The sequence below is a fragment of the Eleginops maclovinus genome, chromosome 12 (assembly GCF_036324505.1).
Source record: "Eleginops maclovinus isolate JMC-PN-2008 ecotype Puerto Natales chromosome 12, JC_Emac_rtc_rv5, whole genome shotgun sequence".
Lineage (NCBI taxonomy): Eukaryota > Metazoa > Chordata > Actinopteri > Perciformes > Eleginopidae > Eleginops > Eleginops maclovinus.
This window is the reverse complement of record NC_086360.1, coordinates 17,943,858-17,957,000: the sequence shown is the minus strand read 5'-3', so window position 1 is coordinate 17,957,000 and position 13,143 is coordinate 17,943,858. Positions and strand designations below refer to the sequence as shown.

General features: G+C 44.8%; 1 protein-coding gene across 1 annotated transcript in view; it reads right to left on the bottom strand.

The window, feature by feature from the left end:
- The window catches only part of grk5l (G protein-coupled receptor kinase 5 like), a 33,112-nt gene extending 20,465 nt beyond the window's left edge, over window positions 1-12,647 (bottom strand). Inside the window, exon 1 of the mRNA XM_063897445.1 lies at window positions 12,176-12,647. Coding sequence (XP_063753515.1) covers window positions 12,176-12,227 — 52 coding nt within the window. The 5' untranslated portion in view covers window positions 12,228-12,647. The remainder of the gene's footprint in view (window positions 1-12,175) is intronic.
- Between the last annotated feature and the right edge of the window lie 496 nt (window positions 12,648-13,143).

The window sequence follows — 13,143 nt, the reverse complement described above, 5'->3', positions numbered from 1 at the left end:
AGAAGGCGAGGACTATCGCAGGAAGAAGCTCTTTGTTGCCCTTTTCCACCATGATGTCATGTTGGTCCCTCTCTGTCCAGCTGCCATATTACCTCCCCCAACGAGCCTCTCTGTCCATGTATTCCTCATTATCACGATAATAACAGCATGATCCAAGTTTTAACATCCGCTAACGCTCTCAAAGCAAACATCTGTGACGTATACCTTTTATCTGGAAACACTAAACTATTCTTCTGTCTGCTGGAGGCGGGTCATATGTTTGATGAGGGGTCATAAACTCAAAATCAGTCATAGACAATAAAAGAGAGATTATATTGGCAGTATAGCGCACAGCTGTATCCTGACAAAACAAGGGTGCTGTGTTCACAATAACACCTGAATCTAACTTGACTTTAAAAATGCAGCTGCATTAAACATAAAAGCTACACAAGGTATAACAAATTGTGAAGTACACTTAATCCAAGGCATCAAAAAGTATAATGAGCTATGTCTGTTGGACTGAGTATGTGCACATGCTAATGATATATAAATAGCGCTACTAAATAATTACGTGTAATTGGTTCTATTCTGGACATCATAAGGATTTCAATTATTAACTTGAAACAAAATTCCCACACATTTTGTTTTCAATTTAAATATATTTTTTAGATATCATAGGTAAATAAATTATTATATGAACTGTAGGATTAAATTACCTTTCAGAGTAAAACATTAACATTTTAGCATTAGAATAAAAATGGATAAAGATGTACTTACTGTAAGTTTATTTAAGAGCACACATGTACACATACAGTACATGTATTTTGGTACATCTTTAGTCGTACTAATGGAACATGATTAGTATAATAGCTAGATTTTAAGTACATCAAAAGGGCACACTTAATTGTTAATCATGTGCACATTAAAGTAAACAATTTTAATCAACCAGCACCTTATCGTGGTGGAGAGGTTTGTGTGCCCCGATGAACCTGGGGTCTGTGTTGTCTGGAACCTTGTGTTCCTGGTAGGGTCTCCCATGGCAAATTGGTCTCAGGTAAGGGGCCAGACTAAGATTGGTTCAAAAAGACCTCATGAAAAACACACTTGGAAGCGAGGATACCCGGCCCGGAGGAAGCCCGGGGTCCCCTTCTGGAGCCAGGCCCAGAAGGAGGACTTGTCAGCGAGCGTCTGGTGGCCGGGCTTGCCACGGATCCTGGCCGGGCACAGCCCGAAAAAGCAACGTGAGCAACACCTCCGCTTCTCCGTCCCGCGGGCCCACCACCTACTGGAAACAAAGATGGGGTCGGGTGCGCTGCGAGAAGGGTGGCAGTGAAAGCAGAGGGTCTCGACGGACCAGACTCAGGCGACAGAAGCTGGCTTTGGGGACGTGGAATGTCACCTCTCTGGGGGGGAAGGAGCCGGAGCTTGTGCGAGAGGTGGAGCGTTACCAGTTGGATCTGGTGGGGCTCACCTCTACGCACAGCGTCGGCTCTGGAACCTTACTTCTGGATAGGGGTTGGACTCTATTCTTCTCCGGAGTTGCCCAGGGTGTGAGGCGCCGAGCGGGTGTGGGGATACTCACAAGCCCCCGGTTGAGTGCTGCTTTGTTGGAGTTTACCCCAGTGGACGAGAGGGTCGCCTCCCTACGCCTGCGGGTCATGGGGGGGAAAACTCTGACTGTTGTGTGTGCTTATGCACCAAACAGCAGTTCAGAGTATTCGGCCTTCTTGGAGACCCTGAAAGAAGTCCTGTGTGGGGCTCCTGAAGGGGACTCCTTAGTCTTGCTGGGAGACTACAACGCACACGTGGGCAATGATGGAGACACTTGGAGGGGCGTGATTGGGAGGAACGGCCCCCCTGATCTGAACCGGAGTGGTGGTTTGTTACTGGACTTCTGTGCTAGTCATGGATTGGCCAAAACAAACACCATGTTCGAACATAAGGATGCTCATAAGTGTACGTGGTACCAGAGCACCCTAGGCAGAAGGTCCATGATCGATTTTGTTATCGTATCATCTGACCTGAGGCCGCATGCTTTGGACACTCGGGTGAAGAGAGGGGCGGAGTTGTCAACTGATCACCATCATCTGGTGGTGAGTTGGGTCGAGTGGCGGGGGAAGCCTCTGGACAGACCTGGTAAGCCCAAACGTGTAGTGCGGGTGAACTGGGAGCGTCTGGAGGAGTCCCAAGTCCAGGAGGCTTTCAACTCACACCTCCGGCGGAGCTTTTCAGGCATCCCTGTGGAGGCTGGGGACATTGAACCAGAGTGGGTGGTGTTGAAAGCGTCCATTGCCAAAGCTGCGGCGGGGAGCTGTGGTCTCAAGGTCTTAGGTGCCTCAAGGGGCGGTAACCATCGAACCTCCTGGTGGACACCAGGGGTCAGGGAAGCCGTCCGACTGAAGAAGGAGGCCTTCCGGGATATGTTATCCCTGGGTACTCCTGACAAAGTTGCAAGGTATCGACGGGCCCGAAGGGCAGCAGCCTCAGCCGTGGCCGAGGCAAAGCAGCGGGTGTGGGAGAAGTTCGGAGAAGCCATGGAGAAGGACTTTCGGTCGGCACCAAAGTTGTTCTGGAAAACCGTCCGACACCTCAGGAGGGGGAAGCAGGGAACCATCCAAGCTGTGTACAGTAAGGATGGGACGCTGTTGACCTCAACTGATAGTGTGTTAGGGCGGTGGAAGGAACACTTTGAGGAACTCCTGAATCCGAAAACTCCGCCCTCTATGTTAGAGGCGGAGCTGGAGTATGAAGGGGGATCAATTCCAATCTCATGGGGGGAAGTCACTGAGGTAGTTAAACAGCTCCACAGTGGCAAAGCCCCGGGGGTGGATGAGATCCGCCCAGAAATGCTGAAGGCTCTGGGTGTTGAGGGACTGTCATGGTTGACACGTCTCATCAACATTAAGTGGAAGTCGGAAACAGTACCGAAGGAGTGGCAGACCGGGGTGTTGGTTCCTCTTTTTAAAAAGGGGGATCAGAGGGTGTGTGCCAATTACAGAGGCATCACATTACTCAGCCGCCCCGGGAAAGTTTACTCCAAGGTGCTGGAAAGGAGGGTTAGGCCGATTGTCGAACCTCATATTGAAGAGGAACAATGCGGTTTTCGTCCTGGTCGTGGAACGACGGACCAGCTTTTCACTCTCGCAAGGATCCTGGAGGGGGCCTGGGAGTACGCTCATCCGGTCTACATGTGCTTTGTGGATTTGGAGAAGGCGTATGACCGGGTTCCCAGGGAGATACTGTGGGAGGTGCTGCAGGAGTATTGGGTGAGGGGGTCTCTACTCAGGGCCATCCAATCTCTGTACTCTCAAAGCGAGAGCTGTGTCCGAGTCCTCGGCAGCACGTCGGACCGATTTCCGGTGAGGGTTGGCCTCCGCCAGGGCTGCGCTTTGTCACCAATCCTGTTTGTGATATTCATGGACAGGATTTCGAAGCGTAGTCATGGGGGGGGGGGTCTGCAGTTTGGTGGGCTAAGGATTGCACCACTGCTTTTTGCAGATGATGTGGTTCTAATGGCTTCATCGGTCTGTGACCTTCAGCACTCACTGGATCGGTTCGCGGCCGAGTGTGAAGCGGCTGGGATAAGGATCAGCACCTCCAAAACTGAGGCCATGGTTCTCAGCAGGAAACCGATGGACTGTCCACTCCAGGTAGGGAATGAAGCCTTACCCCAAGTGAAGGAGTTCAAGTATCTCGGGGTCTTGTTCTCGAGTGAGGGAACAATGGAGCCTGAGATGGGCCGGAGAATCGGAGCAGCGGGAGCGGTACTGCAGTCGCTTTACTGCACCGTTGTGACGAAAAGAGAGCTGAGCCAGAAGGCAAAGCTCTCTGTCTACCGGGCCATCTTCGTTCCTACCCTCACCTATGGTCATGAAGGATGGGTCATGACCGAAAGAACGAGATTGCGGATACAAGCGGCCGAAATGGGATTTCTCCGCAGGGTGGCTGGCATCTCCCTTAGGGATAAGGTGAGAAGTTCAGTCATCTGGGAGGGACTCGGAGTAGAACCGCTGCTCCTTCGCGTTGAAAGGAGCCAGTTGAGGTGGTTCGGGCACCTAGTGAGGATGCCACCTGGGCGCCTCCCTAGGGAGGTGTTCCAGGCACGTCCAGCTGGGAAGAGACTGTGGGGTAGACCTGGGACCAGGTAGAGGGATTATATCTCTTCGCTGGCCTGGGAGCGCCTTGGAATCCCCCAGTCAGAGCTGGTTGATGTGGCCAGGGAAAGGAAAGTTTGGGGCTCTCTGCTGGAGCTGTTACCTCCGCGACCCTGACGGAAAAGCGGGAGAAGACGGATGGATGGATGGATGGAATTTTAATCAAATCCATTAATAACATTAGTTTATTTAATCAAGTGTACGTCACTGAACTTTTTTCACTTCGCACAAGTCCATTTTTTGAAGATTTATTTCAACACAAGTTCTGTGTTAGGGATTTTGCTCTTGGCTGCATTTGCACAAAGCTTGAAGACAACAATACACAACTATTTCCCTGTCTTCATGTCCTTGTAAAAATTATGGCTATAAATAGCAACCCGCCCAAGGGCAGGAGCAACGTGTTGATGTAAACTGAGGTGGTCAAACCAGTCCATGACCTCAGAGCTGGTAAGCTGTGACAGTTGTCACTAGAGTAACTGTTTCTAGGAGTGTGTGTGTATGTGTGTGTCTGTGTGTAACCATGCGTCGAAAGGTAATCATTGTGACAACTTGAATGCAAGTGAAAAAATCTCACAAAGGCATGCATTTCCTGTCTGAGACAAGTCATGTGCCACAAGTTTCCTGTTCTATAAATACATAAAATATGGAATGTAAAGTGGAGAAAAACATTCAATAGACTGAAATTATATAACCTACCAGGCTGTGCGATCAAAGCACCACACACAGCCCAGGGCACGCTGGGTAATACATGCTGTTTGCTCACCCATAAAGATTCAGGAGGACAGAGCATAGTCCACGTGAAGCTAACAATAATGAGACGCTCCTACGCTCTGACATAGTGTCAGTGTTTGTTCACCTCCATAAATGTTTTGATACTTAATGGCATAGTAATCTTTAATATTTGTGAGGGGTGAATTTATTTCCTCTAGCTCGGAGTGAAACTCTCCAGTTACATCACAAGTGAGCAAACATCTAGAAAAGTGCTTCCAATGAAACAAGAGGTCCAACTTATCAAACTGATGGAACACACACACTGTGTTTGGTTAGATATTATTGAATATGGGAGAGTTGGTGTATGTACAGGCACTAAAACTCATCCCCGAGATCCCCCTAACCCATTTGTCCACACACACACACACACACACACACACACACACACACACACACACACACACACACACACACACACACACACACACACACACACACACACACACACACACACACACACACACACACACACACACACACACACACACACACACACACACACACACACACACACACACACACACACACACACACACACACACACACACACACACACACACAGCTTGTCCCTCGTCTTGCTCCTATGTTGACATTTCATGTTCTTTTGTCCCTGTTATGGCAACATCACTCTAAAAAATAAAAAAAGGGTACTTAAATGTTTTGTGGAGAAATAAACTGCAGAGTGAAAACTGCCCTTTTATATTATTTAATAAATTTACCCATTTCTGGGGCCTTTATAGACTTAATCTGCAGCATTTGTGTTTTCCCTATTTTTGCAAACTAATGGCAAGCTTTAGGGAAGAGCAGATGCTGTCCGCGATGTATTTGTTTTTACAATAAAAAATCCCCAGGCCAAAGTTTCCCATAGGTAACAAACATTGGCCCATGTGTTTATAGTCTCACACTGAGTCTCATACACATATGATTACATCATGTGCTTAAAACAATAACAAGATGAAAATTCACATTGTACTGGCTCTATCTCCGACCATATTGTGTGTGCGTATATAAGTTTGCATGGATGTGTCGAAAAAGTGCAGGGTAGCTCCTTATACAGCAGGAGACATGAGGGAGGAAGCTTCATAAGCTACAGTATTGATTAATCCACGATTAATGCACATGAAATATTCATTGGATGATCCATTAAAAAGGCGGCAGCAATACAGTGCACAGGAAGCACATCTAAGGCTGCATATGCATCAAGAAATGATAAAATGCTGCACAAGTAAGTTATCCTTGTATGTCTGACATGGGGGAAAAGGATATCATCGGTTTGGCTGCTCAGTGCATTCCTGGAGTACTTCAGTGACGAGTTGATCAAATTCTCATTTTTTTCTGCATCCACTTTCCCTCAGCCCACCTTTTCTGTTTCTACTTTGGATAATTATCTCCTATATTTCCCAGAATTCCTCTTACAACCCCCGGAGAACAAGCGTGAACTTGTTACATCCAGCTGAGTTATGTATACTGTATGTGTGGGTAGAAGCAGCAATAACAATAGAGATAGTAAGAGCCAGAGAGCTGAATTTTTCTACTCAAGAAAAAATGAGTCACACTCCTACTCAAAACACAGCGAGCCTTGTGGCGTGTTGTCGATGGACACTTCTTTTCTCCATCTTTAACTGAACATGGGGAGCCAAGGAAAACATTATTTCTGAAGGATTCACACGGGGAAAAAAAACTGAATTTAACTTTTGCTACTGAAAAATCCATTCAAATTCTAGCTAAAACCATGTTGAAAATAATTCAGCATTGAATAATTACAGAAACAAAATTGGTCCTAATAAGAGGTTCTTTCTTTTGCCATCATGTAATTTGGAGATATATTAACATGCACCTGAAAGGTGAAACATGAAAATAAAATGTAGCCTAAAACTGATAACACCTTTACTCTCACAAAATCTATGGTTTTAACAAAGGCCTTTTCATGTGTAGTAATGTCAGCTAAAATGATTGCTAAGCACTTTAGCATACCCACATGGAAGCTTCATAAGCACCTCCTCTTCCTTAAAGCGTGATGTGAGTTTGCAGTAATAGGTAAAAATACACAAATGCCACTCATGCATAAAGAACCAAATTTGGTCATTTTTGCAGATGTTTGGTCATATGCAGTTGAATAAATAATGTTGAGACAATGATGGCGCTAGGGAAAAATTCAAGGGATTAATCAAATTAGTATTTTTACCTGTTCATCCTGTGGCAAGCACAAATGGATGCCACTAGCAAAGGGTTTTCGTTCCACCAGTATTACCAGTTAACCTAACAGTAACCCTGACTGACGGGTAAACTCAACTCTGTGGGGTCTAATGTTACAGGCTAAGTGCTCCTGAAGCACAGATGCCAGGAAGTGAAAACATAAAAAAAGAAATAAAAAAACCACACAACTGTCGCTTTAACAATCAACGCGAATCATATCTGAGAGAAGTGCTGAATGTGAGTTGTGTTAGAGTGGGACACAACCTATAGACTGTATACACAACCAGCCCTGCGGCTATTTGCAGACTTTCTTCAAAGGTTTTCTTTTACTATCCCTCGCTTCCTTCCCATCAGAAAAAGCCAGAGAGGAAATGATAGGCTTATTCCCCCCCATACATTTTACTCTCCCTTCGATTACGGCTCTGAGGCCAACAAAAGTCGACGGCATTATGTCATGGCTCTGTTCTTTCAGAGGTGTCCTGAGGGAGGAGCACTCTTGGCAAGTGTTTCTGTTTGTGTGGAAATGGGAGAGAAAGTGTGTATGTGAGAGAGTGTTCTGTATAATACTAACATTACCATTGGCTGAAGGGAAAACAAAGACCTGTGTCTTGGACATGGTTGCAGTTTCTAACAGGTTATCCAGCTCATCAGCAGTAGCTCCCCCAGCTTGCTGAGACTTGCAGTGGCATCACATGATGGAGCAACACCATCCCAACTCCCACTCCCCACCCCCTTGCAGCAGGAGCTCGAATCCACTGTGCGGAGCCCACACAACTCTCTTGCACTGACAAATACCTCATGCCTGTTACCTCCCGTCATCTTGTATCATGCATAACTTCTTGTAGTAACTGATCAATTGACCTGTGATTTTTAGCACTTATCACAACATCGTCTTGAGAGTACAATGGGGCCACACACACAAAAACATCAGTTTATCATAGGATTCAAACACAACAGACCGAACTCAGTGCTTGTTGCAATGTGAACTTGTGTGACTGACAACCTTATAGAGTGATGCAGTGATGATGTTATGTTTTAGGCCATCCAGACAGTAGCATATCCTTGACAAAAAAAGACAATGGGATTGTTCCATTGGATTATAGTAAAAAACATGCAAGGAACCAAACAACAATCTTCTCAAGTGAACTCCACGGTTAGGATGTTCAAAGCGTAAATGCTATTGCCGGAAAAAGAGCTAATGTTGACTATAAGCCAACGACACCAACGCTGCATGACTTCATGGTCAATAATAAAAAATACTTAAACCGAGTAAAGTAGTTTCAGTAAAATTTAAACAACTATCCAAGTAGTTGCAAATAAGCTCATTTGTAATGCAATTTCGACAATTTTTTGTGGCTCTAAATTACACTCCAACTCTCATCTTAAACGTACATACAAATACAAGGCCTTTCAAGGCAAATCTTTAAAGAAATTGTTCTATAAACTCAAAACATACAAATCACTTCCAGAATCATTCTTTCAACAAGCCTGTTTCTCAATCTGGTGACATTATTTGAATCTTTTGTTGAAAAACCATCACGGATGGCCTCTCTTGGTGGACTCATTGGCCACCTTGGATTCTAGTATGATTTCTTTAGTTGAGTACATTATGAAAAGGTTTTTTCAACTAAATATAATAACCTCCAAGAAACGTATTAACATATATCTGGTAAGCACAACATTTACAGTGATGCTTTTGCATGACTTTTGAGGACAAACCTAGATCTGTCAATTAAATAATCTAATCGCTTAGTCAAAACATCCAATGAGTGTTAGGCAAATTAATTTCTTTAGTCAAAGAAAGCTGTAGAAAGGACGAGCTAGAAAAGAAACAACAGCTGCCATGACCCTATCATCCTAGTTACCTGGAAATAAACTAATCCGTCAATGCTCAGGTCATTGAACTCGAAGATATCTTATAACGTACTGGTTGTACTGGATGAATCACTTCCTTGTACTGAATTTTACACCAAATGTGACTTTTACTTGCGCAACACAATCTCCAAAAACACGACATCCCAAATGCAAAAGCCAGCAGGCATCAGAGTGGAATTCAGTTGAGTAGCCCAAACTAAATACCCCAGCTCTGCTACAGAGATTCAAGAGAGGCATCTGGACACAGCAAATTCAGTTTTTCCCCCTTACTCTCATTCACTTCGACAGCCGATGACGTTCGCTCCCCTGGCTTGGAATCTGCAACTGCTGCCAGCAAGAGTTGTGAATGGACGGACACGGACACGACACGGACACACACACACACACACACACACACACACACACACACACACACACACACACACACACACACACACACACACACACACACACACACACACACACACACACACACACACACACACACACACACACACACACACACACACACACACACACACACACACACACACACACACACACACACACCCTCATCAGAGCAGCTGGGTTCAGGTTACATTTAAACAAAAGTATTCACCTCCACACCCCTCATCTGCTAACACACACATCACTCTGAAGTATACCCTGCTATTAAACCTATTCACCTTATGTCAATATATGTCAGCTGACATTAATGAGGACAAATCCAAACAGATCTCACTGAAAGAAAAACATCCATGAATAACTTAGCAGAACTTATTTTTTATCTATGACCCCCAATTTCCTAAGACAGTGGAGCTTTTCAGATTTCCTGCTGCTCTGACATGGCCTACAGTAGCCCACTGTGGCCGTCAGATGATACTCAGATGATCACGCAGGAGTTTCATTTCACTGTATACTCATCATCCATAAAGTATCTTCCGCAGAGACCGGAGAGCAGCGCCACAGGAAGATGGAGCTTGGATGGCAGTAGCCCACTCAGTTGGTTATGTAACGATCAATTTGATTAAATAGCTTATGGGCTGCATCTAACGGATAGCGTATAATATAATTTGGCTTTATATAAGAGAGCGGTCACTTTATGTGATGGTTCAATGTGATCAGAGCTGCTTCTCTTAGTCGATGAAAATCCATACGAGTAATATTTTCCACTCTGTCATTAACATGAAACAGCAAATTGATTGTAAATCCTCTTTGATCCCTAAGTTTTAATCAAGTTGTTTAAATCTCCCATCTGTAGGTTCTCTAATCAATGAAAAGTGCTCACAAAGTCTTGGTGGTAAACCCCAGACCAGCACTGTGAGATCTGTCTGACACAGAGGAGCCAAAGAGCCAAGGAAGCTGGCACGGGGCCTGCTTTGCCGCTCCTGGCCTGGGGATATAAATCACTTTTATTTTTACTCCACTTGCACTGTTTTACTGATTTGGGAGGTGTGAGGACGCTGGCATAAAACATGGCAGTGGAAACTGGGCCTTCCTGCTGTGCGTCTCTGCGAGCGTTTGTACAGAGGATGCATGCCTCTTGCTTCAGCTCTGGCTTGAGAAACACTCGCATAAACAAACAGGAATAAACACTCTTTCATGCACTCCATTCACATTCTCCCACTGTTGCTGCTATGTGGCCGAATATAAGCCTCTGTGTATACTATCCTCTTCCATACATGAGTGAGAAGTCACCACCAGCCAGAGGGATCCGCTTGGCTCTGGGCCCTGTAAGATAAAACCCCTAATGATTCAGACAGTTTAAAGGACACTCAACAACCTGTTGAGTACACATTTGTGTGCAGTGCAACAAATGTGAACTCAACTGTTGATCTACTCTCATTTGTAGGGCCATTGATAAAGCCATGAAGAAAGTCGTGTTTCAGCTATTAACTCAAAGACCCATCTCATCCCTTAACGTGAAATTGTAAAAGGCCCTTTCTCCCACACACGGGGCAGTGACTGGATGAGCACCAATGGAGCTGCTTGGACAAGCCCTATCTGTCATGGGTCATTAACTGCTCTTATTAGTTCATGAAGCTTAAATCAACCAGCCCAGTCGTGCTCTTACCCCTGTAAAACAAAATGTCCAGATTGACCCGGGGGTAAAACGCATTCTTCGTTTAGGGTTTTGAAAGCAAGCCTACTTCCTGTTTCACTTCATTACTCCATTAGTTCCCATGAAACTCTCCCTGGCCTCTCTGGCAAACCTGTTTACTCCCAAGTATGTCATCATGTGAGATAAATGGAAGGAGGCGCACAGTCTTTTCCTGCGTCACCCTGCAACTCCAGAGACTGTTGCCACATAAAACCATTGATGCCCGCAACCAAAGTTGTATGTGCACTTGCTTGAGTGTGCAACCAAAACTGAGTCACTTAGATTTTATGGTTATAGGTTACATCATTTATATTGAAAGTATGACACACATACAGAGTTCAAAGGAAGTTTGATGTTTACTTTATTTTAACCCAGCTGTACAAAAAATGGTTCAGGGACCTCCAGAAGACTTTAAGGGAAACAATCAGGGCGTCAGACAATATTATGGTTACCTGCAGGCCTTCCTCCTGCCCTAATGACTTTTCATTCTCAAAAATAACAATTTATAACATTACACACCCCTATTTTTCAGACTATATAGTGACCTACACCTGGCCTCCTCAGTCATTGGACTGCACTGATAACCAGAGTCTTTCTCTGCAGGCCCCATACACAGATTTGAACACCAACCACATCATTAGATCACCTTTCAAATGCTAGCTAATATTCAACCATGTATTCCCTCTGTATAAAGAGTAATCAGTTTGTGTCTCAGCATGTATAATGTTGCGAAAGAGCGCATTCATTTGCAGACAGCGAAAGCGGATGTGGGAGGCAGAATACCCCCCCCCCCCCCCTTCCCATGCATATGTGGGATAACGCACATGATTTGTCAAAATCAAAGAATTAAAATGATTCACAAGATTGATTTAAGGTTAGAATTGATCAACAAATGAAAAACTTCCAATAAGATGGGTTGATGGTGTCAAGGATCATACGAATGTGTGTTTTCTGTTGCATCTGTAGGATTTACCTGCTGTACTGTGCCCTACAGTCCGCAGACGTACCTACTGCCGTCATCATTACGATTATTCCCACCTTGTCTGCATATTGAGCGCAAAATGTGACACAACCAGGCCTACTTACTATTTGCACTTAGCTTTTTTATGCACCAACTTACCCTCTCTCGCTTTTAGCAGTACAGTGTTGGCTACTATGTTCTCCAGCTCCATCAAAAAAAATAAAATCCTAAATGCAGAGGTTTTCGGTTCACAAGGGTCTGCAGCAAAAACACCGTCCTTTAGCTTGTACGCTTTGTGTATTCTGTTCACTCCTTGTCGGTATCCGAGCAAATTTCACTCATATCAAAGTCGTAATGGATTAAACAGGATGTCATAAATTTGCTTGCAATGTAAACTGAGCATGGTTCTTGTTGTGGGCTGGAAGTGCGGCGCTGCATTTCTACTCCAATCCCCCCAAAACCATTCCATGCGTAATTTGGCTGCGGAGTCTCTCCGACGCAGAGAATATTCAAGTTGGAGGCACCGATGCAAGCGAACCGGGTTCTTTACAGCGGATTCTTTCTACCGTACACCCGGACACTACCAGCTTTACATTAAAACGATAGGGGTTGGTTGAGCGAGGACATAAACGCGCCCCCTCCCCTGTTGGTGCGTAATCGAAATGGGCTGGGCCTCTCTGTCAAAGCTGCGTCAAGCCAGAGACAGTAACAAATCTACCGGAAGCGAAGCTAAATTGTCACCAAAATATTATCGTGTACCATTTATTTTGGCATTGACCTGTGGTGCATTGATGTCAGAAATAGCAGTTGAAGGATGGGATAAAATAAATTACAAAATGCGAACACATGCGTAAAAACTACAGCTTTTTCTTTACTTTTTTATGTATTTTGCTATTGGGTCATTCTTATTTTTTTTGTATCTTGGGAGTAACATTAAGCTGTTTTTGGCTCTTTCTGCTACAATGCAAATTTCCCCTCTGTGGGACTATTAAAGGTATTCTGATTCTGAGTCTTCCTAACACTGGAGCTGTAAACAACTTTCCCATCAGAAAAGTAGCCATGTGAAGCAGCACAGGTGTTTCCACTTGTTACTTGATTAGACCTCCTACCTCCTAGAGCTTAAATCA